Here is a 24,582-nt window from a genome sequence, read left to right as displayed (position 1 = left end):
TTTTTTCTCCAGTTTCTCAATTTTCCCCCAAGTTAAAAGCTTAAAGCTCAACCAACAATTTGAAAAACATCATATCATCCAAGAAAGTTATAAGAGTTTCTCACCCTTCAGAATAATCTGATTGGAGAAGGTCAAGATACGTGTCCCACTTGTTTCCAATCACCTAAAGAATTCAGCAAATTGCACGTTTATGAGCCATTGTAGAGGATTAGCGAAGTTAAGTGGTTTTCTGAGCGACAAATTTAGGTGTTATTTCACAATTACATTGAAGTAGTTTTGGAGTATAGGCAATACCTTGCCGCATGTAAAACAACGAACTGGAATGATCATCTTCGATTGCTACCTATGGTTGTTGCTCTGTCACTCGCCCGCCGCCGCTACTGCTCTCTTTCTTCTTTCTGATAAAGAAAAAGCTTTACGGGGAGGACACTTTAGGGTTTCTTATAGGCGTGAATGGTCGCCACGTGGCGTTTAATAATATGAGTAAACCACGACATAAAACCGATGCCTTTTTTTGTTCTTTAAACATGATAATTATGTTGGTCGTGTCCTATGAGTAAACTCATGGTAGGGCAAGCAATTTAACGAATCCGACACAAATACAACTTAGTTTTAGGTACGGGTGGAGGCAGAGTTTAGTATAAGCAATGACCAAAGATTAATAAATTGTGTTGCTAAGGGCCATATGCCCAAAAAAATAAAAATAAAAAATAAAAAATTACCTTATAAATTATTATTTTTCCTTATGAATTGGGGGTGGCCATGGCCTATATGGGCCACCCCATTCCTCTGTCCTTGGTTTTAGTGTTAGGGTTTAGGTTAAATGGGTTCAAGTTTATGACCTGTTTAATAAATGTGTCGTGTTCACATCTGACATAAACGGGTTCATGAATTAACCAAATTCGCAGGTTGTCACGTTTATACATTTTTTTTTTTTTTTTCAAATTTTTTTTTTTATTTTTTAGAGTAAATTTTAAGTTTAACTTAATTTAGGGTTGACAATTTAACTCACGACTCATGAACCCGATACGAACACGGCACGTAATTTTAAGGTTAGAGTTTAGGTTAAACGGGTTCGAATCATAAACGGATCTCGTTTAATAAAGGTGTCGTGTTCGGGTTGACGGGTTAATCGGGTTGACATAAACACGACACATGAACTCATTTTGCCAGCCCTAAGTCTCATGGCTTAGCACTTTTATATGGTTTGATCACTATGCATAAGCTTAATTATGAGTAGACAAGTGGAGATTTGTAAATGAAAATCCAAATACTTAAAAAAGCTACCCTTGGGTATTGTTCACCACCAAAAAAATAAAATGAAATACTTAAAAAAAAAAAAAAAAAAATTGACAAATTATACATGTGAAAATAAACAAGAAGGGAGAGGGAGATCTTTATTGCTGTCCAAGTAAAAAGACTCTGGAGCTGCAAGTAGATATCAGTAAGGAAATCACTCTCGAGACAAATAGAATGCTAGCCGAAAGATAAAGCAAATTGAACTGCCAACAAGGCAGCTGAGCTTCGCCGACATTACCTTCCAGCAAGGGCGGCTTTTTGGACACAACAAAAGTTATATTTTCGTCGTGATCACTGCAATGATTATGTTAGAAGGAAAGTTAAAGGGCTGGGATGGAATCTAATAAGATTAGCACATGTTACACATGAAGAGATAGTCCAGCACGCTCCATTCATCACCACTTTCCTTCTAACATAGCACTATAGCAGTCAAATATAATGCAAATAGCTTCTAAAATTTCACCTACCAATGGATAGGGAAAAGACGAAAAGGTGGATGATAGATATATAATCAATAATTAATCATCCTAATGACTTTTTCTGTATTTATTTCCTTTATATTAAGGAAAGATTTAAGGAGATGAGTGGGAAGTAAATGAGGAAGAACAAGGCAAGGGAATATAACTATATAAGAATAATTTCAACTTCATGAAGGGCTAGCTACTCAAGTAAAGTCCTCTTTCATCCGAATAAGGGTCTCTTTGAGATTGCGTTTGAAGGGCCTAAACATATTTTTAATACTCAAAAAGTCCGTTCGAAGAAAAAAGTATTCGTTTGATAAAAAAATTGAAAGTGCTTTTAAGTATTCAAAAAGCCTAAAATTAGCCAAAACGTACTTTTGACAAAAGCTTAAAAATTAAGTTTTTACCCAAAAGCTCTTTTTGACTTAAAAACTAAATTTCTTAAACGCAATTTTAAACATGTTCTAAATCTTCTCTCACTGCTCTTTATAGATTCTTTTGTTCCTTCCTCTCTTCACAAGGTAATATAGGGGTTTCAAATCCATATTAATAGGACTAAATTGTGAAGAATAAGCTGCTTTTAGGAATCTTGGGATGTTAACAAAGAAAGTGCTAGGTACAATAATCCATCTCCTAACATTCTCTTCTTCTTCTTCTTTTTTTATTTATTTATTTATTTATATTTTTATTTTATTTATTTAAAAAAAAAAAAGTGAACGTGAATGTGCTACATATACAAAAATACTATGAGATTAACACTTGTGAATGTTGTTGGATTTTTTTTTTTTTTAAGGTAAATGTTATTTCTCCACCAATCTTCATTCATATGTTTTAAAATTCATTATTTGATTTTTATACAAACTACATGTATGTCCTACAGATTGAATAATATATTTAAAAAATTGACGGATGAGAGATGAATAAATAGTAGGTCTCCTTTTTTAGGGAACAAATGAAAATGAGAAATATTGCTTATTCTCACTCTCACACTCTCAAATTTATAAATTTTTGACGTGACACTAAAAAATATCATTAAATGTTGAATTCAAAATATCACATTAGATGGTATAAATTTAAAAGTGTTTGTAGCATTTATCAACCGAGTAACAGGACAAACAAATAAAACCTATAAAGATAAGAGAAGGTAGGGACTTTTTTTTTTTTTTTTTTTTTGAGAAAGAGGGTAGGGACTTGAGGTCGCTTAAAAGCATGCACATAATTTTTTTTATTTTTTTTATTTTTTTAATCTGAAATAATAAATCATAACTATCTTCTTCTTCTTTTTAGTTATTGGCTTTTCAAAATTACTTTCTCTTTCGCTTTTTTCTTTGGTCGGCCAAAAGTCTCCAACGAAACTTCCGCGCAAAACCGGAGGGCCAGCAGGAAAGTCCCCAGGACGCACACGGCACACTCATCCAATATTGAATGAAAGAAAAATAATAATAAATTATTAATAAAATAATAATTACTTATCAATCTGGGATTCTGGCAGTAAGCCGCCATATATATATATATATATATATATTAGACCGCCACTCTCTGTTTTTCGACCCAGATTTCCAGCTTTTAATCCAGACAGGAAACTAAGAACAACATTCCAAACGAAAAAAAAAGAAAGAAAAAACTGTTCCGATTTTCGAGGTACACGTATCTGAAGCTGAGCAATGTCGTCCCCCGTAAATTCAGGAAAGAAGAAAGGGGTTCCCGGAACACCAAAGACACCTCGAGATCTAGGTTCTCAGTCGCAGTCACGGCGTAAGTCGGTTCCCAGAGAAATGCTGCAGGTATTAACTAATTATCAATTTACCCTCTTTATCTGTGCAATTACATGAAATCTTGGATAGATCTTCGGATTATGGGTTTCGTTTTTTCAGGTGTGTGGACAGGATGAGCCTGCAAAGGAATCCCCATTATCAGATTTTAAAACGCCGGATCGCTCTCGACAGAACACGCCGGCGACGGAAAACTCGCCTCTTGATGGGTATATTCTTGTCTCAAAACTTAAAAACTTGTGTCCGGCCTCTTTTTGTTTTCTTCTTTGAAATGATGATTTTGTGCAGCAAGAGAAGTGGGAATTTTACTCCAAAAACCCCAGAAGCACCATTGCGTGATCATGGGCCATTTACTCGCCGGTCCATTTATGAGAAGGAACTGCCACGTAAAGCTCTATTCCAAGGACCAGGGTCCCCATGCGAATTCTCCTCTGAATATAAAACTCCAGATCTGTCTCATCAGAAAATGTCTCTTGATAGGTACTCAATTTCTCTTATATTTTTCTTAAATTTAAATAAACAAAGTACTATCCTCCTCTTCAATTTTCATAGGGCTTTATCAACATTATCATTATAACTAGTTAATTTGGAGATTTTGTACTGTTACATTGTCTCAAAGTTAGAGTTGTGTAGTTGTTGGTTTCTATTGGGTGTCTATTTTTCAACTTGAATGCAAATTTCTCCTTGATTAACCCTTTTGAGTTGATCTTCTGCAGCACAAGCGATGGGAAGCCTATTACGGCACCAAGCACACATCCCCAAGAGGCACCAAGGAAGAGCCGTCGCTCTCATAGTCGTCTGCTCAATAACCCCGAGATGCCGCTGCAACCCAGTTCTCTATTCCAATAGCCTGCTTTACCGGCCAGACTCCCCATGCGAATACTCGAATTCCAATCAGCGTGGGGTAAAAGTTTGATCTTAAAAGATTTATAGAGATATTTGGGAGGCTTACTAGAATAAACCTAGCTAGATGATTTCGTTTTCAGGCTTTCCACTGTTTATAGCTTGTTTGTACTCTCTTCTTCTTCTTCTTCTATTCTCCTCTGTTTTCTGTTCCCTTTTATTCAATGTGGAGAAAAGGGAAAAAGGAGGGAACTACAAAGTTGGGTCTTTCCCACTATATATGCTTGTTTCTAAACTCTAATAAGAGTATGTTATTAAGCTTTCAATTTTATATAATTATATATTTATATATATATTTTTTTATTATGAGTGATGTGTGCCATAATATGATTAATATTACTGATATGATATTTAATGCTCTCTATCAAAAAATTTAACATAAGTTAAATGTAATGCAACATATAGCTCTTATAACATTCTTATTTTCCACCGAAATTATTGCAAATCAGTGTAATTACATGGATTAATTTTACATGACCTTGCCACGGACCTCCATGATCAATTTTACATGAATATCCTAAACCTAATATTGAATGCAAAAAAAGTAAATTCGTATCCAATGATCTCTCTCCTTAATCAACCCCATCTTTTAGTAAGCACTTTTTTGGTCTCCACCAACTGGTCATGCGACAAGTAAATTATTAGTAATTTATACAAAAAAGGCTAAATTAATGTTAGTTGTTTACACAAAAAGGAGTAAATTCTCTAGGCCTTTTTTCTTCTTCTTTCCGGTAAAAGGAAAGAAAAGGGAAACTAACAAAACCGTAGGTAGGATCCTTTCTACTATATATATTATATGAAAGCTTTGTTAAAAGCGGCTCATTTTCACAATTAAGTGCGTCTGCTGTCTGGCTAACTTTAGTTACCTTTCTTTTTTTTTTGTAAAACTTTAGTTACCTTTCGGGTAAACTTTGAAGGAAGGAAAAAGAATAATGATGTCTGTGACGACCATCGTGGGCCACTTCCAATTGGCTGATTAAGTTTGTTGAACGACGACCGAGAGTCAACTGAGAAATCACGAGGGTTTTGGCCTGCTGCCATTATTCTCACACGTGTGGTCAAGGGAAAAAGAGGTGGCACGTACGACAAGGATAAACAACTGGCCATTCTTTCGATTCGTACTATCTTCTATAGAAAGAAGTACTATCCCTTCCTTCAAACATATACAGGAAATATAGTACAATTTGCCAGTTTGAAACCGTCATCTGAATCTTTCAAATCTAACACAAATATTAAGTTTCATATGATCACCTTATATATTGAGCTTACAAAATACCAACATGTTTTTACTGAGCTTAAATAGAAGTAAGGTCGCAAATTACAAAACTGCTGTGTAGCCGTGTAGGGACGGAGCCAGCTTTAAATTTTGGGGGACTCAAGGACAAAAAAATTTTGTGGAGGAACTAATTGGCAAAAAATTCCTTAAATTATTATTTTTTTATCGTAATTTTTTTTTTCTTATAATTTGGGGAGACAAGGGCCACTGCCAGTCTCCTCTAAATCCGTCTCTATTGCCGTGCCACAACGACAATACATTACAAAACAACTTCGGTCAAACGACCTTTGACGAAAACATCAACCAGAAGCTCTCGGGAATTATGTACAATAAAATAAATGAGTACTTAAAAGAACTAGCCGTTCTTTCAAACATATACATGTTAATTATACCCACAAACATCATCTGAATCTTTCAAACCTAACACAAATCTCCTAAAATATGTAACCCCAACGAAATTGCATATATACTCCATAAAACCACCCCCCCACCCCCTTACTAATTACTACGTATGATCACCTATACAGACTAAAAACAAAAAAAATACATACACCGACAGGGACGAACATGCGGCACTTAGAAACCAGAAAAGGAAATCAACGAAGTTTATTCCGAGCAACAGCCTGGCATAACTCATCTTCATAGGATAGAGCTTGATCAGAGAAATTGAGACGAGAACGTAGCCGACTACCTTTCCTTGGTGCTGGTGGGGTATGTGGGCATGCCTTCAAAATTCCCTTTCCATCTCCCATGCATGCTGCAGAATAAGATGATTTGATTAAATAATTAAATTTGGGATAAATAGTGATTTAAAATAGTATTAAAAACATTACTCCGTCAATTCATCGCACCCATTTAATTAAAATATTATAGGTGGTGGCAGTGTTGATTAAATTTATCTATTTCTTTTGTTAAGCTCTGAAATAAATGATAATTTAAGAGGATAAATGAAGAAGAAAAAAAGATTTAAGTACCTATGAAGACGCAAGTGATCTGTCGGTGGTGTGGCCGCATGAGAGCGATTCGGAGTTATATAATTAAAGTGGGATTGCCGTGCAAGCACAACCTGGCCGCAGTAGCATATAAACTAAACCATCCATCATCATCACCAACGCAAAAGCATAATTGATCCACAGAGACAGAGAGAGAGAGAGAGAGAGAGAGAGGTGAGCTTACAGCATGGCTAATTGTTTTAGAAACATGAAGAACAGCCCTCAGTTGGTCGTGGTGCAAGTTGCAAATTATTTTAACCTCAAATTCATGAAACAAAAAAGGAATTAGAAGCTCAAAACATACAAATAAAGAAGCATAATAGAATAAATTATCTTAAGAAAAAGTTACTTGTAAAAATGTGTTATATATTAAGAAACTAATAAAGCAAAGGAGTTTAGGACAATCTCTTTTGTCACTTCTAATATTATCTAAAAGCTCAAAACAAATCTTCACAGCTTTCCACAAGCAAAAATTGCCCACCTTTAATTCCCAGAGTAGAGAACTCTTCTGTAACTAAATAAACCAAACACCTATCGTACATAAAACAAGTCAAATAATGCATTAAAGAAACAATCACAGGAAATCAGATTTACTAAATTAGTACGAATAATCTTAAAAATCACATTTTTAACGTACTTTTATCTTTGACGAGCTAAATTGCTAATGTCAATTAGTTTTTGGAGCCTTTGGATCATGAACTATTAAAGAAAAAATAAGTTTATAGTCGTGGGATAAAAATGTAATTTCCAAGCTAAACTTAGAAAGACCTCTATCTTTAAGTTCAAGTTGTCAAATTTATATATTAATTAATAAGTATTTCCCCAATCTGGTATCTCAACTGAAGTTAGCTAAATCGACAAAAATAGATAGTTTTCACTCTTTAACATGGTACCCATAATTTAAAAATTACGAAAGTTACTAAAAATAGAGAAAATTAAAGGAAAACATATATATCCAATAGATTTCAATGATAACAGATAAACAAGAAAATACCAGCAAATCCATTGGAAGCGACTCGAGGCGTGAGTCCGACATGTAGCCTTGAATTGGAGGTCTCTTCGGAGTCGGGACATTGTTGGAACACCGGAAACAGTTTCTCTATTTGAAAAGCCCTTTGGTTATGGAGAGGGTGCCATATTCGACAATCATGTGGGTTGGTAAATATAGTGGGGGTGGGATTTAGTGCAATCATATTATATTTTCCTCTCTCGACTCTCACTGTATTAGTGGCCTATGCTAGTTTTGGAACTGATCGGTCATAATAAAAAGCCCATCTGTTAAGATTTTAATATGGGATGAAGACAATTTTAATAGCGTTGGAAAGCTTATTTAAAGTGTTACAGATTTATATTTCATAAAGATTTTTTAATTCCAACATTTACTGGGTAAAAACGGGCGATCAAGATAATTACAAAAATTGTTCCCGAAGCCTCAGTTAAAGGTCGGTCAATTCCCATCCCACCAAGGTGACTTCCCGAGAGCTTTGGTTGTTGGATCAGTTGATTCTTGTTGACTGAGGTGCTACATCTTGCAAGAACTTGAGGTGTTCGGTCACTAGCCGATCAAAGCTTTATCAACTGAGGGCTTCATAACAAGGCCTCGTTTGAATGCGATTATAAATCGCTTTTCTATTAGGGTTTGAACTTGTTTTTCCCTTTGTCTCGTTGGATAGGAAGGAGGGTTCACGGATTATGTGTCCCCCTTTTGTTATACAAATGTTGTTTAGCCTCCAAACATAAGGGATATTAACAATCTAAGTGATAACGGCCGTCAGATACGATCTCTCTGTCCATCTAGGGCTGGCTGGTTTCGGTCAATTTATAGGGCATACAAATTTAAATAGGCCTGCTTTGGCAGACCAATAGGCTGGGGAGGCTTTGCTTCCACGGAGCTTATACTATTAGGGAGAGGGAGGAGGGCTTTCTAAGAAGGGTTTGGGGCTGTGAACTACAAGTTGGGCCTTTTATTTAATTTATTTTTCAATAGATGAGGCCACAAAAAATGTTACCATGCTGTGTCTTTACCACGTGGAAAAACTATCGAAAAAGGCAATGACTATATCAGGCAACAAAAATATTTTAATCTAGTGAGATAATTATAGGTTCATAACTCATTCGTATCAAGAACATTCATGATGCTAACTAAAGCAAGAACATAATTTTCTCCAATGCATTCAATAAATTCTTCTCCTGTATCTGGCTTCAAAAACTAATACAAGCCCCAAACTGAATGAAACAGTGAAGACATAGACAGACACCCAAAAACACAGACAAAAAAAGTTCACTTGCAACCCCATTCATCAAGTGTTGTCAGTCCTCTCCAAAGCTGCAACAAAGTGCAAATGTCAGTGGCAGTAGAGCCATAAGCATTCTCCTAAACTGAACTGTTAAGAGAGAGAGAGAGAGAGAGAGAGAGAGATTACTGTTGTAATTCAGAAGCTTTTCAATGAGATCAACATGAGTCATGAGCATTCGCCTACAGCAATAACGAACCAACCCCAGTGCATCAAGAGCATCTCTGCCAATCAGAAATCAGTACCATTAAGTAATATTCACCACAAAGTTAAGCCTACATCGATCGTACTGTCACTTTAACAAATTGGCACAATAATCACCCACAACCATGGATGGCCTTTTTCATAGTTAAACGACACAATATGCGTGCATAGATGATAGATGACAATTGACAAGTGTTTGGTGGTTTTGAGTCTATCTCAATCTCAAAATCTAGCTCAAGAAGTAAGGTTTTCTCTCACACTTACAAAGTAACCATCAGCCCCTTTCACAACTGATGTGGGATAACCCCAACAATCTTCCTCTCACACATCAGGCTCTGGATCGGAACAGCGACAACCCATTTCTCCTGTGGACTGTTGGGCCGAGACTTGTTAGTAAACCTGAACTCAGATACCAGTTGTTAACCCAATAAGTGTGGTCTTGTATTCCAAAAGCAAGAGTTGAAACCAAACCCCACAAGGACTTTGAAAAACCAAAGGGGCCCACGTGACTTGATGGTGAAAGTCACACCACAACAAGAAGTTAATCAATAATGAGCTATCTTTCCCAATTGTAGCTTTCTGCAGCCGACTTGTTGGGTACCTTATTTTTTCTCCACTTTTTCAATTTTCCCCCAAGTTAAAAAGCTCAACAATTTGAAAAACATCATATCATCCAAGAAAGATAGAAGAGTTTCTCACCCTTCGGAATAATCTGATTGGAGAAGGTCAAGATACGTGTCCCACTTGTTTCCAATCACCTAAAGAAGACAGCAAGTTGCACGTTTATGAGCCATTGTTCAGCATTAGCGAAGTTAAGGGGTTTTCTGAGCGACAAATTTAGGTGTTATTTCACAATCACATTGAAGTAGTTTTGGAGTATAGCGAATACCTTGCCGCAGGTAAAACAACGAACTGGAATGATCATCTTCGATTGCTGCCTCGGTCTGTTGCTCTGTCACTCGCCAGCCGCCGTTACTGCTCTTTGTCTTCTTTCTGAGGTTTGTTAGCCGCACTGGTGTTTGTCTCAAGGGTTGCAAAGGCAAGAAGGAAAGAAAAGGCCGGATTGGAACAAGGCGCATTTTACATAAAATTTACGGGGAGGACAATTTAGGGTTCGTTTGGTAAACGATTTTGTTTTGGTTTTGGTTTAATACTGTAGCAAAAGGTGATTGATGTGAAAAAAATAAGAATGTTTTTTTTTTTAAAGTGAAAAAGTAAGAATGTTTGGTATAAAAAAATAAAAAAAAATTATTTTGTAGTGATTTTTTTATTTGAATAGTAATAAAAAATAATTAATATGATGTGAAAAAGTGAAAGAATATTAAAAAATAAAAAGGTGAAATGAACAGTACATTGCCAAAACCACAAAAAACCGTTTGTCAAACAAAGCCTTAGGGTTCTTAGAGGCGTGCATGCTCGCCACGTGGCGTTTAATGCTATAACTCTATGAGTAAACCACGACATAATAAAAAACGATTGCGTTTTTATTCTTTAAACATGATAGTTTATATTGTAGCTAGAACTCGTTACTTGTGGTCGGCAATATTATTATTCTAAAGGTAAAAGAGCATTCTTAGCAGTTTTTTCGTTATTTTTTTCTATACTTAAGGATTTAAACTATTTTTTTGTATTCTTATTTTAATATATTTCACAATAGCTTTCATTTATCATTCTTTATATATATATATATATATATATATATAGACATGTCGGCACAAGAGGGGGAGGGGGATTCAAACTAGTGACCTCCGCTTTATTAAGCGTGACCCCAACCGATTAAGCTACCTCTTGGGAACCATTCATTATACTAATTAAATATCATTTATTTACTTTTCTTTATTTTTGTACTTCTTTAATGATTCAGGAGAGAGCAGCATTTTTGTACTTCTTTAATGGCCCTAGAAAGAGAACCTCTGGCCTCTCTCTAGTTTTTCCTCTCCAGTGAGTTCCTTTAGGGAGGAGGAATGGAAGCCATCCCTCCTCCTCCCCTCCCCCCTTCTTTTACTCTTACGCACTTGTTTTTTCTGTTATGTCTCCTGTTTTTTAGTCCTCATCACCAGTTTCAATATATATAGCAGCCACACCACCCCCTCCACCTAGTCGACTCGCCACCTCATCTGGTTGTCGCCTTTTTCTTTGTTCTGGTCGCCTTTGGAGTTTTAGTCTTTTAGATACGGGGTCTGATCTAAGCTATAACTATTCCTTTCAGGCTTGTCAGGCCAACGATGCGCCTCTATCCCGCTTTTTCTAGCCTTTTCACCACCTGTCACCGCACTATTCGTCGCAAAACTGCCACCATGCGCTAGTGTGTGGCCTACATGCGCCGATGTGAGAGCTTCACTCTTTTGCGCACGGTTGTTGCTTCGCCTCCATCGATGTTGTTGTCTACTGGTTTTGTGGTTTTTCTATATTTTAATTTGATTTTTGTAGTTTCTTTGTAACTTGTTTGAATAAGGATCATCTGGACCTTGGGTTGTAGATGTGAATAGTTTTCTGGCTTTCGGGTTAAGGAGGATAAGTTTCGGCATGGGGTTTTCTGCTCCTAAGGGCGAGGAATATGAGTTACGTATGCATTGAGTTGAGTCTGTCTGGTACAAATTTGTTGTTACAACTGAAGATTAGTTATGGGTTAGTGGATATTGATGTAATAGATAAGTCTTGTCAGATTGTTATGTATTTATCTATGACTTGTAATCTAGTAGTTTCGGCTATAATTTTCTCAGAGCTTTCGCCCTGTGATATAAGAGTTTTATACTCGTGATCCTTCATCAATTAATAAGACTTGAATGATTTTCCGTTCACAAAAAAAAAAAAAGAGGGAAAGATAAGCATTTTTAAATTTTTTTTTTATTTTAATAATCATAATGATCGCTACAGTATAACCCTATATTAAAGTCAAAAAAATTGAGAAAAGCTACACACAGCAAACTCCCTAAATGCGCCTTAAATATGAGGATCGCTACAGTGAACCCTCGGGTTCCACTGTAGCGATCCTCATGTTTATGGCTCATTTAGGGAGTTTGCTGTGGGTGACTTTTTGCGATTGTTTTAACATTTTCTCTAAACTTAGGGAAGGGAAGCTCTATGAGCATTCCCAGCAGCTTTCTCGTCATTTTCCTTATATTTAAAGATCCAAACTACTTTTTGTTTTCTTATGTCAAAATACACTCCAATCGCTTCCTTTAATCATTCCTTATATCATTAAAATATTTATTTATTTTTAATTATATTATATATTGGGTTAAATACCAAATACCCCCTGGGGTTTGATAAAGGACCAAATTAGTCAATCCGTTAGTTGACCGTTAGGACTGACACGTGGACCAATCATATGTTGACACGTGGCACCTATTTAGTTTTTTTTAAAAAAAAATTTAAAAAAAATTTAAAAAATGTATTTTTTTTTAGAAAAAAAAATGAAAAATGAAAAAAGAAAATGAAAAAAAAATTGGGGTGGTTCGGCCACGCCCTTGGCTCAGCTGGGGGTGGCCCAGCACGGCCATGGGGTGGCTTGCAGCCACCTATCTAGCCGGATGGGGTGGGGCCAGAACCACCATGGAGCACCGGAGGTGGTAGAAACCACTGATGGCGGGATGGTGGTAGGAACCACCCGAAAATAGCCCGAGAGCCACCCGTTTTTCCTTTCCCAAAAAATAATATACATTTTTAAAAAAAATTAAATTAAAATAGGTGTCGGCGTGTAATCGACGTCGATTGGTTTCACGTGCTCCGATCCTAACAATCAATGCTGAATAATACCAGTCACTATAACCCCGAAAAATCCTGTGATAAAATATAAGCCTGGAGTAAAATAAAGTTATCCAGCCACATGGAAATTATTTGGTATTCATACCCATAATGCTATATGAGGAGGAGAGATGAGAGAGGGTGTGAGCGTAGGAGGAGAGGAGAGGAGAGGGAAAGAAGAGAGAATCGTTTTTTATTTATTTTAATGTCATGGGATTCTTGATAATTGAAGCACAAGCAAATGGATTTATTTGTAGCAATCATAATTTCAAAGGGAGTTCATTTATGAGGTGGGATCTTCCCCAATCTATAATGAGACACATATCCTACTAATAAAATTAATAAAAATATTATTTTAATTTTTTAAAATTAAGAAAAAAAGAAGGGGTGTGCGACCACCTCATTTATTTTAGGTAGGGGTAGCTTGTAATGGCCCGACCAAGGGTGGTAGAACCACCCCGTGGCTACAGTGGATTAAATGGCCCCAATCTTACAAAGGGGGTGGCTTGGGGATAACCTTTTTTTTTTTAATTTTCAACGGCCCTCTCCCAAGGCCATGGGGTGGCTTCGGCCACCCTAGACCGGCCATTGAAGCCACCCCCTACCCAAAATCGTGGTGGCCAGCCACCCCCTTCTTTTTTATTATTTTTTTATTATTAGTATTATTTTTTTTAATTAAAAATAATATTTTATTATTTTTTTTATTAATGGAATATGTGTCCCATTTATGGCCATAGGATTTCTAAGAAAAAATCCTAGCCATGAACTGGATATTCTCGAGTCCATAATGGACTGGAGAGGATCCTGTTCCCATTTAGGAAGTCTGCTGTGAGATTTTTTTACGATTTTTTGGACATATTCCCTAAACTTAGGGAACAAACTACTTATAAGGAGTCTGTTGGGAATGCTCTCTACTGTGAATGCTCTATATCCGACTTTTTTTTTTTTTTTTCTTGTAAATTTGTAAATTGTTTATTCGGAAATGTGAATTAAATGAACTGAACCTCCAATTGGGACACAAGAAAGACTTGTAGCATTACTTGGGCCTAAAAACTCCAATAACTAAAGAAAGTATAAGTACAAATTAGGTTGTACTTATACTTTTGATCCAAATTTAGATGAATCATACTTGAATTTTGATCCAATGGTGATTTTGAAAGCCACATTAGCTTTGAGAGGATAAAAAGATGATAAAAAAATGGTCCATAACATTACTCTAAATTATAAGTTTCATTTATATGTTTTAAACAATAATTAAATTTTGTTGAATTGTTTATTTATTTTATTAATTATATTTTCTAATATTTTTGATCAATTTTTGTTCAACTTTGTTTTTTAATCCTAACCCTCCAAAACTAAAATTCTGGTTCCACCACGTAGAGAAACATCACTATACATTATAAAACCCTTGCAAGAGATCCAAATTTGTTAGTTCTCAAAAAAAAATTTACACACCATAGAATTTAATAGTTTTATGTTTATGTTTTTTTGTTTTTCAACATTATCATATTTTTAATCGGGCCTACAATAATTATTTTCCGCCATTGGTAACAGAGGAGACGTTTTGAAGAGGGGGGGGGGGGGGTTCGTCACCCTTATCTTTTAATGGAAGCCGTCCCCAAGCTGCTTTTTTTTTTTTAGAAAATTATTAACACAGACCAGGTGCCATATCCTATTAAAACATAAAATTTACTCGTCTTTGAAAGAAGGATCCGGCTTATTTTGCTGTAGTTTACACATGCTGTTAAAAGATGAAAGGCTCAGGTCGATTGTTTTGGCTATTTTTTAAAATTAAACTGTGTCGTTTTGGCTAAATGTGGGAAGCAAACGTGTCTCTCTCTTGCTCTTGTGAGTTGACGCCTAAAAGTTTATTTGTAAGCCTAGTATCCTCTTTTTTTAAAAAAAAAAAAAAATTGAATAATAATAAAAAGTAAATGATGCGATATTCAGAGTGAAAAAGTAAGAGTATTTTGATGTTAATTTTTTTATTTTAAAAAAATAGTGCATGAATAATATTGAGACAATAAAATGGTTTGCCAAATACAACCATGATTGTGGAGAAGTCACGATTAGGTAGTATTAAAATCTTTAGATCTCTTTTTTCTTTTTATTTTTTTTCTTCATTTTTAAGCTTAATTTGGACCACAAGAATCTCGTGCTACAAAATAATGGATAAATGCAAAACAAGTCTATATGGTTAGCTTAAATTACAAATAGCTCAATGTCCTATCAAAATGAATTTAGAGGTTCTTGAAATATGCTAAAAATTTATTTAATCCCTCAAATCAAATTCTGTTAAAACTGTTGATGGATTCCATTAAATGCCAACGCCAATAAAAATGACAATATGTCATTTTTAATAATAATAAAAAAAAACTATAAATATATAAAGAGTACAAAATTAATTTTAAAAAAAAAAAAATTGAAAAAAGAAAAGGGATTGCTGCCACCCCATTGGCTGCCCGACCCCTAAGGCTCTGTTTGGTAAATCCCTTTCCCTCCTCTCAATACTATTCACTTCATTTTTAAAATAAAAAAAATAATAAATAAAATTAAAACTTTTTTTTTTTTTTTTAGTTCTATATTATATAATTTACTTTTTACTTCTATTTAAATAAAAATAATAATTACAAAACAAAATTTATTCACTTTTTCATATCACTTTTTTACTTTTTTTTTTTTTTTTTTTTTTATACCATACATTATTATTATTTATTATTATTATTATTATTATTATTTTTACATTAATCCATGGACAAAGAGTTTAACGAGCAAAGCCTAAATCTTGCTACGTTATATCCGACAAACACCCACCAACACTACCCAAGACAAGACATTCCCGTACTCTTAAAATCAACAAAAATCTGGCCGGTGCTAATCCTGATTTTAGGTACGTGTATGCAACAAAAATAATAATATATTTTAAATAAAATAACAATTATTTATGAAGAAATGCTAAAGAGCCCAACTACCACTCCATGGCTCTGGCGTACATAAATAATTAAATACCCACCACTCTCCGATCTCCGACCTAGATCTCCAGCTAGCTTTAATCAAGAACAACATTCCAAACGCATCTGAAGCTGAGAATGTCGTCCCCCGTGAGTTCAGAAAAGAAGAAAAGGGTTCCCGGAACACCAAAGACACCTCAAGATGAGGATTCTCAGTTGAAGTCACGGCGTAAGTCGGTTCCCAGGGACATGCAGCAGGTATTCATTAACTACCCTCTCTATCTCTGCAATTACATGAAATCTTGGATAGATTTTCGGATTATGGGTTTCATTTTTCAGGTGTGTGGACAGGATGAGCCTGCAAAGAAATCCCCCTCAGATTTTAAAACGCTGGATCGCTCTCGACAGAACACGCCGGCAACGGACAACTCGCCTCTTGACAGGTATTTTCTTGTCTCAAAACTTAAACTTGTGTCCTCTTTTCGTTTTCTCCTTTGAAATGATGATCTTGTGCAGCAAGAGAAGTGGGAGTTTTACTCCAAAAACCCCAGTAGCATCATTGCGTGATCATGGGCCACTTACTCGCCGCCAGTCCATTTGTGAGAAGGAGCTGCCACGTAAAGCTCTATTCCCAGGACCAGAGGCAGAGTCCCCATGCGAATCCTCCTCTAAATATAAAACTCCAGATCTGTCTCATCAGAAGATGTCAAGAGGACCCATGACCATACCAGCAACGGAATACAGGCCTCTTGATAGGTACTCAATTTCTGTTATATTTTTCTTTAATTTAAATAAACAAAGTACTATCCTAAATTCCCTTAGATTTTCATGGGCTTTTTATGAGTTTTCCTTATATTTTAGGGAGGAGTATTGTTGCTATAGTACTCTTACAATCTCCTCCCCTTTAATTTAGAGAAAAAAAGTGCTGCGTGGAAAAAACGCTAGCTATATTGTGAACCTCTTCATTTCAAAATAACTAGTTAATTCGGAGATTTTATACTGTTACATTATCTCAAGGTTAAAGTTGTGTAATTGCTTCCTATTTGGCGTCTATTTTTAAACTTCAATGCATATGCATGCTTGCATTATTTTCTCCTTGATTAAAGCCTTTGAGTTGATCTTCTGCAGCACAAGCGATGGGAAGGCTATCAAGGCGCCAAGCACACATCCCCAAGAGGCACCAAGGAAGAGCCATCGCTCTCGTAGTCGTCTGCTCAATAACCCTGAGGCTGACATGGTGATGCAACCCAGATCTCTATTCCAAGAGCCTGCTTTACCAGAGTCCCCATGCGAATCCTCGAATTCCAATCGAGCTCGATCTATCCATCAGCGTGAGTTACACAAGGGCGGAGAATTTTAAAAGATTCATAGGGAAAAAAAAAAAAAAAAAAAAAAAGTATTTGGGGGAGGCTTACTAGAATAAACCTAACTAGATAATTTCGTTTTCTGTTTTTCCATAGCTTGTTTGTAATCTCTAGCTTCTTTTTCTTCTTCTCTTTTATTCGATAACAGAGAAAAGGACAAAATGGGAGTTAGAAGGTGGGTCATTTTTCTTTTTTATAATCAATGGGGGAGGGGAGGTGGGTCTTTTCTATTATGCTTGTTTGTGGTCTCTGTGTGGTATAGTCACGGATGAAAGTATGTAATAATATTTAAGCTTTCAATTTTACATATCTACAGGTTTTATATATTTATATATTTGTAAGTTTTTTATTTTATTGTGATACAGGTCATAATATGATTAGTACCGCGAATATGACACATTTAATTTCTATAAAATAAAATAAAAAGTAAATGTAAGTTGGATGTTTTTATATATATTACAAATAACTTATTGCAAACAGGTGTAATTATATATATATAGATTAATTTTACATTTTTTTTTATTGAAATAGTAATTTTTTAAAAAATAAAAAATAAAAAATACCTCCATGACCGTGCCATGGACCAACTCCATGATCAATGATCATGAATATCCTGATCCAAATATTGAATGCAAAAAAAGTAAATTCTTATCCAATGATCTCTCTCCTTATTCAACCCCCATCTTTTATCAAGCATTTTTTTGGTCTCCACCAACTGGGGTCAGACAAGTAAATTATTAGTAATTTGTACAAAAAAGGCTAAATTACCAATGTTAGTAATCGTTTACCCAAAAGAGGAGTAAATTAATTAATAATAATAATTTATCTCTCTCTCTATGCCTTTTTTCTTCTTCTTCTATCCAGTAGAACAAGGGAAAGAAAAGGGAAACTGACAAAACGTACAGTTGAATCCTTTCTATTATGAAAACTTTGTTAAAAGCGACTCCTTTCCACAACTAAGTGCGCACGTTTTTTTGCTGTCTGGCTTACTTTAGTTAACTGTCGGTTAAACTTTAAAGAAGGCCTGGAAGGAAACATTGATCATCTTCTGGCATTGAGTAGTGCTATGCGGCTGCCAAATTAAGGCACCCTAGCGTTCGCAAAAAATTAAAAATTAATAATAATAAAAAATCTGTTATATATGTTTTTTTAGCCAAATCTCTATGAGTTAATATTTAGGTTCTAATGCGTTAAAACTTGTTTTTGGATTCAAAACTAAAACTTAAGGGTGAAAGGTTAGCTCTTTAGGGATGGTATCACCTAAAAGGGATTCGATCATTCTAAATTTAGTGCTAATGCTTCAATTTTGGTGCTAATACCTCAAATTTAAATTCTCCTTATAACATCTTTCTTCTTCAAAAAATAAAAATAAAAATAAAGGCTAACAATTTTGACAGCCGAAAATCTCTGCTCTCTGGCATTTCATGAGAACGTGCATGGGCCACCTCTCATTGGCTGATTAAGTTCGTTGAAAGACGATATACATACTGCCGTGTGAGCCTCGAGGAGGAGAGTTGACCCAAGTTAGGCTGTATCATTGCTCTTTTACACCACCATTGACGCCGGCCAGCTGATCAGCTTGTTGCCATGTCACAAAAGTCAAATAATCAGAAAACAACAATGTCGGATGACTCGGATTAGCATAGATGTTTCACAGCAGCCAAATACGACTTTCGTTCATTATCAATGCAACTTGTACGTGGCCCAAAACCCAAATTAAAGATTGATCACAAGCATATATATAGATTGGTTTTGGAGTAGGTTTTATTTTTGGAGTGACAAAATTATTTTAATGTCACGGAAAAATGAGAATAGTTTTTACTATTTTGTGTTGAAAAATGCTATGAATTACATGTAGGGATAGTGCGAATTGAAAGAATTAATTAATGGCTATTTCCAATTTCCATCACTGCTTCTGGCGGCCTATTCAAAATTTTAATGAATAAATGGGAACATGCAAAAATGTGGGCAATTTATTTAAGGAGCAGCAATGCTGCATGATTTGATAAGAACCTCCAAAATATACTGCTTTGACAAAAGAATATTAATGGGGAATAATTGATACTTTCTATAGAAGATAGTACGATAGCCAGTCTTTCAATTCGTACTATCTTCTATATATAGAAAGAATTATCCTATGCAGGAAATATATAGTACAATTTACCAGTTTGAAACTATCATCTGAATCTTTCAAACCTAGCACAAATATTAAGTTTCATATCACCTTATTGAGCTTAAAAAATACCAACTCTAGGCTGTCAAGATGTCTTTATTGAACTTAAATACAAGTAAGGTCCCAACCTTAAAAACTACCAACTCTAGCATGGAAGCTCGCACTTGAATTAATTTTGTTTCATTTTTTTCTTTTGGTTTTTCTCCTATTTTTTCACTTTTTAAAATTATTATTGGATTTGTGGAACCTATGAATTTAATATTGATTTTAAAAAGTAGAAGAATAAGAGAATAACTGGATGAAAAAATCAACCAAGTTCAATCTAATCGCAATAGATTGGCTTAACTCATCCTCATATGATAGGGCTCGATCAAGAGGCAAGGATTCACCTAGGAGCTGTGATGCAGCCCAACCCGATATCAGGGACGGAGGGAGGGGGCGATTGGTATTGGCCATGCCCCCCTCCAATTCCTAATTAACAACAACAAAATTTTAAGGTAAAAATAAATAAAAATCAGCCAATGGACTCCTAGCAGTAAATTTGTTTGACTCTTAATTGTCCCTTATCCATAATAGTTTCTGACTCCGTCCCTGCCTGATAAATATAGCAAAAAAAACTTCATGAGAAGTCCCATTTCTATGGAAACACTTTCAAAGGAGGGGATTTCTTACTGCATATTTTCTTTTTTAACATCTTAATTATAGACTCTCGATCAGCATATAATAATATATAGTAGCATTGGTGATAAAGTTTTAGCTCTATGGATGTGCTTCTCGAGATAAGACAATCCACATCCAAGTACTGATGTTCTAGCTCCTTGTACCAACTCACGCCATCCGCAAGTGGTCAATGCAGAATTTGATGACTAGCCGTTGGGCCCTCCACCACGATTACCAGAGAAATCGAGACGAGAACCTGGAGGAAGACGAAGCCTAATGGGTGCTGGTGGGGTAATTGGGCTGCAGAAGAAAGATGATTTCAAATTAAGGTAAATGATGGAGAAAAGAAGATGATTTCAAAGTTAGAGATTAATTAATTACTTCCTTTGAAGAGCCAAGTGTTCTTCTGCCGGCGGTGTACATGTGCTCACACGATCAGAGCGACGCGGAGTTGTGTAATTAAAGTGGTGTTCCCTTGCAATCTCAACCTGGCCACATGATCGAGTGGCATATAAACATATATAACCGTCCATCATCAATGCAAAATCACAATTGCTCCACACACACACACACACACAGAGGTGAACTTACAGCTTTTTTAGTTTTTTCAGAAACATGAGAAACATCACTCAGTTGGTCGTGGTGCAAGTGGCAAAATATTTCGACCTCAAATTCATGAAACAAAAAGGAATTAGAAACTCAAAACATTCAATAAACAGCACACCAAAAAGACAAAAATATAAAAATATAAAAATAAAAATAAAAATGCATATAGCAACCACAAATTAGACACGCATGCAAGTGTTGTGCGCGCGGGTGTTTCTAATTAGAGTGCTGTTATTACAAATTTGTGGACTTATGCAAATTATTGACACTGTTAGGTGATTAATACCTTTGGAGCGTCATAATATAACATGTTGAGACACTACACAACTCAAAAACTTAAACTCATGAGTTTGGACCCAACAATACTATATTAACTACATACACTTCTTATGTATTATCAATGTGAATTATTATATTCTTTTTACACTCACAGATATACTCAACAATCAATCATTTATCTTATGTACATATAGGAGGTTGCTTTAGGATAAATCTCAGAGTGATAGATCGAGTTCCACGTAGACCTTAGAACTGCATGTAGGACCACAAATCAAATCTAAGGAAGTATAACGACTGAAGAAGTCTCCAACGTTGCAGTAGAAGAAGAACTCTTCGAGGAGAAGTCCAGCTTAAAGAGACGTGCAGCAGTGGAATTCTAGCAATAGTACTGGCCATGGAAGTCCTTCTATCCATGGCCACATTTATCTTCCAAGTCTAGTTGTAGTAGTCTTCCATTTATATATATATATATAGTACTATTACATATATATTGAGAATTTGTGGTTTGTTGAAAGGACTTAATAATTCTAGCATATTTCAATTCATTGTGGGTATCTATCCCAGAAGATTGAGATTTGTTGTATTTATTTAGGTTTGTTTTGGTGGTTGCATGTTGGTGCAAATTTCTTTGAAGCAATTTGAGTTCCAGCAGGTTCTGCCGGAGGGATTTTGTACCTTTTGTGTTTTTCTAAAAAAAGTTTATTCATCCAAAAAGAAAATTATGTATTAATTAGTATTTACCCAACCGACAAGAATAGAAGGGTACGTTCACTCTTTGACAATTGACATGGTCGTACCTATCGATAATCTCAAAAATTACCACCAAAGTTTCTAAAAATAAAGGAAAGGAAAACACACACACACACTTGAAGCAATTTGAGTTCCAGCAGGTTCTTGCCGGAGGGATTTTGTACCTTTTGTGTTTTTATAAAAAAAGTTTATTCATCCAAAAAGAAAATTATGTATTAATTAGTATTTACCCAACCGACAAGAATAGAAGGGTACGTTCACTCTTTGACAATTGACATGGTCGTACCTATCGATAATCTCAAAAATTACCACCAAAGTTTCTAAAAATAAAGGAAAGGAAAACACACACACACACGCGCATATATATATATATATATATATATATATATATATATCCAAGAGATAAACAAGCAAATACCAGCAAATCCATTGGAAGCGACTCGAGCCATGCCTCTGACTGTGTCTCCGATATTGTTTGATAAAGAGCAAAGGGTTTGGCTGGGGACAGCTCAGACAAATCAAGACGAGAACCTGGAGGACGACCACCCCTATTTGGTGCTGGTGGGGTACTTGGGCTGCATGCAGAAGATCATCATTTCAAATTAAGATAATTGAAGGAGAAAATAAGACGATTTCAAAGCATATACCATTTGTGCTTAAAGCTTAAAGCTTATTGGAAGAGGTAAATTTAATTACTTAATCAATACTTTAGCACTCTTCCTCACATATGTACTCAAACGCCCTTTTAATAGGTGAGGCCCAACACATCACAAATTATCCCCAAAACTTAAGCGTATAGGAAGAGGTAAATTTAATTACTTAATCAACACTTTAACAAAAATTAACTACCTTAAATGTTCTGCCGACGCTGTGGCCACAGGAGAACGAGTGGGAGTTGTATAATTAAAGTGGGAACGCTTTGCAATCTCAACCTAGCCACATGAGTGCATGGCATATAAACACAACCATCCATCATCATCAACGCAAAATCACAATTGCTCTAGAGAGAGATAGAGAGAGAGGTGAACTTACGGCATTTGTAATTCTTTCAGAAATATGAGAAACATCACTCAGTTGGCTGTGACGCAAGTGGCAAAGTATTTCATCCTCGAATTCATGAAACAAAAACGAATTAGAAACTCAAAACATACAAATAAACAACACACCAAAGAAACAAAAAAACGCATACAGCAACCAAAAATTAGATATGCATGCATGGGTGCATGCAAGTGTTACGCGGGTCTTTCTAATTAGAGTGCTGCCATTACTGCCTTTATTAATTACAAATCTTTTTATAAATTTTTGTGGTATTCTATAATTAGTGAAATAATTAAGTAAAAAATATAATTCTTAATTATTTCAAAAATTATGAACTAACAAGAAAATTATAGTAAAAACTGTAGTACTACGTACATTTTTTTTTGTTTTTTTTGTTTTATTATATATAGACATGAAATTAAAGGTCCTGCAGTCTTCTTCTTCTCTCTTTTTGAACAATGCAGTCTTATGTTTTAATAAAGACTCAACAGCAAAACTATGGTTCCAAATAAGGCCATCAAAATTTCAATAAGCATAATAGAATGATTTAACTTAAGGAGTAAAAGTTTCATAAAAGCAAAGATCTTTAGGACTATCTGTTTTGTAAGTTCTAAATATTATCTAAAAGCTGAAAACAAATATTCACAGCTTTCCACAAGCATAAATTGCCCACCGATCCAGATTTGAAGAGTTGACTAAAAGTCTAAACGAGTCAAAGAATGCGTTAAAGAAATTAACAAGCACAGGGAAATCAGAAGGTTTCACTCTTTGACATGAAAACCACAATCTCAAAATCAGCCAAGTTTCTAAAAATAAAGGAAATGAATAAACATATCCAAGATTTCAATGATTACAGATAAACAAAAAAAAAAAAGAGTTCAGGTAAACAAGCAAATACCAGCAACTCCGGTGGAAGCGACTCAAGCCATGAGTACTCCGACTCACAGTTTTGAACTGGAGTTCTACTCGGAGTCAACGACATTTTACGAATATCGGAACAGCTTCTCTGTTGGGAAAGTCCTTTGATTCCAGAGCCTGAGCAGGCACCAGATCCAAAATCCAGCGGGTGTCTAGTGGGGGGTATTTAGTCCAATCATTGTTGTGTTTGGCAGTCTCTTTGCCCTTTCTTTAATTTATGTTAAATAAAAGAATTAATAATTAATTAAGAGTACCACTTAAACATTATTAATAAAAATAAGGTAAAATCCATTTAACCCTCTTAAATTACGACCTCAATAACAATCTACTCCACAAATTATCTGCGACAATTTACCCTTCAAACTACCAAAACAATGACAATGTACCCCACAATACTAGTAAAGTGACAAAATTACCCTTATATAATTTTTAATAAGACAAAAATACCCATAAAATTTTGAAAAAATAAATAAATAAATTTTAGTATTTTTGTTTTTATTTGAGTAAGGATAATTTCGTCATTTTGTTAAAACTAGGGGTACATTGTCATTATTTTGGTAGTTTTGAGGGTAAATTATCATTAGAGTGGTAGTTTAAGAGGGTTAAGTGAACTTTACTCATTAAAATATAACATCAAAACATTAATTAATCTTCTCATATGTGTACATGGGGGAAGCTTCGTAGGGAAGCTTTATAGAAAGCTTCCTAGCTTCCCTTGTTGCTTTAAAAGCCTGTTTGAAATTGCAGTGAAAAATAGAACTTTTGAATATAGAGCTTTTACCTGTGACCTTTTGTCAAAAGTGCTATTACTGAAAAGCTATTTACATGTTTGGTAATCGCATGTCTTAAGTGCTTTTTTTATGTTACTGATGTTTGGTAACAAAAAAAAAAAAAA

The 24,582-nt window shown here is 35.1% G+C and overlaps 4 protein-coding genes across 5 annotated transcripts; 2 read left to right on the top strand and 2 right to left on the bottom strand.

The window, feature by feature from the left end:
* The first annotated feature begins 3,288 nt into the window (after positions 1–3,288).
* Positions 3,289–4,701, top strand: LOC132171516 (uncharacterized). The gene is made up of 4 exons (XM_059582846.1): positions 3,289–3,544; positions 3,635–3,741; positions 3,821–4,012; positions 4,249–4,701. Exons 1-4 carry the CDS (start codon positions 3,425–3,427, stop codon positions 4,379–4,381), a joined length of 552 nt encoding a protein of 183 aa, XP_059438829.1. The 5' UTR covers positions 3,289–3,424; the 3' UTR covers positions 4,382–4,701.
* Positions 4,702–6,307: 1,606 nt separating this feature from the next.
* LOC132173067 (F-box protein At4g35930-like) lies at positions 6,308–8,161 on the bottom strand. The gene is made up of 5 exons (XM_059584637.1): positions 8,117–8,161; positions 7,698–7,802; positions 6,888–6,962; positions 6,696–6,777; positions 6,308–6,468 (listed from the first exon to the last, which is right to left on the bottom strand). Exons 1-5 carry the CDS (start codon positions 8,159–8,161, stop codon positions 6,308–6,310), a joined length of 468 nt encoding a protein of 155 aa, XP_059440620.1.
* Positions 8,162–15,933: 7,772 nt separating this feature from the next.
* Positions 15,934–17,531, top strand: LOC132171515 (uncharacterized). Of its 2 annotated transcripts, none has more exons than XM_059582845.1 (4): positions 15,934–16,157; positions 16,251–16,342; positions 16,416–16,655; positions 17,028–17,531. In XM_059582845.1, the coding sequence occupies exons 1-4, from the start codon at positions 16,038–16,040 to the stop codon at positions 17,257–17,259; spliced, it is 684 nt and encodes a 227-aa protein (XP_059438828.1). In that variant the 5' UTR covers positions 15,934–16,037; the 3' UTR covers positions 17,260–17,531. The 2 variants fall into 2 exon arrangements, with proteins under 2 accessions (XP_059438828.1, XP_059438827.1); XM_059582844.1 differs by having other exon boundaries at positions 16,239–16,342.
* A 2,541-nt stretch (positions 17,532–20,072) lies between these two features.
* On the bottom strand, positions 20,073–23,849 carry LOC132172602 (uncharacterized). The gene is made up of 7 exons (XM_059584125.1): positions 23,668–23,849; positions 22,764–22,838; positions 22,581–22,663; positions 22,150–22,306; positions 20,688–20,762; positions 20,478–20,584; positions 20,073–20,396 (listed from the first exon to the last, which is right to left on the bottom strand). The coding sequence occupies exons 1-7, from the start codon at positions 23,749–23,751 to the stop codon at positions 20,303–20,305; spliced, it is 675 nt and encodes a 224-aa protein (XP_059440108.1). The 5' UTR covers positions 23,752–23,849; the 3' UTR covers positions 20,073–20,302.
* Positions 23,850–24,582: the final 733 nt, after the last annotated feature.

Source organism: Corylus avellana, chromosome ca2 (genome assembly GCF_901000735.1).
Source record: "Corylus avellana chromosome ca2, CavTom2PMs-1.0".
Lineage (NCBI taxonomy): Eukaryota > Viridiplantae > Streptophyta > Magnoliopsida > Fagales > Betulaceae > Corylus > Corylus avellana.
This window is presented reverse-complemented; position numbering and strand designations above follow the sequence as displayed.

Bases quoted from the DNA above. Each gene is read 5' to 3' on its own strand.
- LOC132171516 (XM_059582846.1), top strand. From the start codon at position 3,425: ATGTCGTCCCCCGTAAATTCAGGAAAGAAGAAAGGGGTTCCCGGAACA. The intron at 3,742-3,820 runs GTATATTCTTGT...GATTTTGTGCAG, and splicing joins GAAAACTCGCCTCTTGATGG to CAAGAGAAGTGGGAATTTTA. The intron at 4,013-4,248 runs GTACTCAATTTC...GATCTTCTGCAG, and splicing joins CAGAAAATGTCTCTTGATAG to CACAAGCGATGGGAAGCCTA.
- LOC132171515 (XM_059582844.1), top strand. From the start codon at position 16,038: ATGTCGTCCCCCGTGAGTTCAGAAAAGAAGAAAAGGGTTCCCGGAACA. The intron at 16,158-16,238 runs GTATTCATTAAC...TTCATTTTTCAG, and splicing joins TTCCCAGGGACATGCAGCAG to GTGTGTGGACAGGATGAGCC. The intron at 16,656-17,027 runs GTACTCAATTTC...GATCTTCTGCAG, and splicing joins GAATACAGGCCTCTTGATAG to CACAAGCGATGGGAAGGCTA.
- LOC132172602 (XM_059584125.1), bottom strand. From the start codon at position 23,751: ATGTCGTTGACTCCGAGTAGAACTCCAGTTCAAAACTGTGAGTCGGAG. The intron at 22,839-23,667 runs GTATTTGCTTGT...CATGAATTCGAG, and splicing joins CGCTTCCACCGGAGTTGCTG to GATGAAATACTTTGCCACTT. The intron at 22,664-22,763 runs GTAAGTTCACCT...TCATGTGGCTAG, and splicing joins CTGAAAGAATTACAAATGCC to GTTGAGATTGCAAAGCGTTC.
- LOC132173067 (XM_059584637.1), bottom strand. From the start codon at position 8,161: ATGGGAATTGACCGACCTTTAACTGAGGCTTCGGGAACAATTTTT. The intron at 7,803-8,116 runs GTAATTATCTTG...CTTTTCAAATAG, and splicing joins AGGCTTCGGGAACAATTTTT to AGAAACTGTTTCCGGTGTTC. The intron at 6,469-6,695 runs GTCTTCATAGGT...CTTATTCTGCAG, and splicing joins ACCACCGACAGATCACTTGC to CATGCATGGGAGATGGAAAG.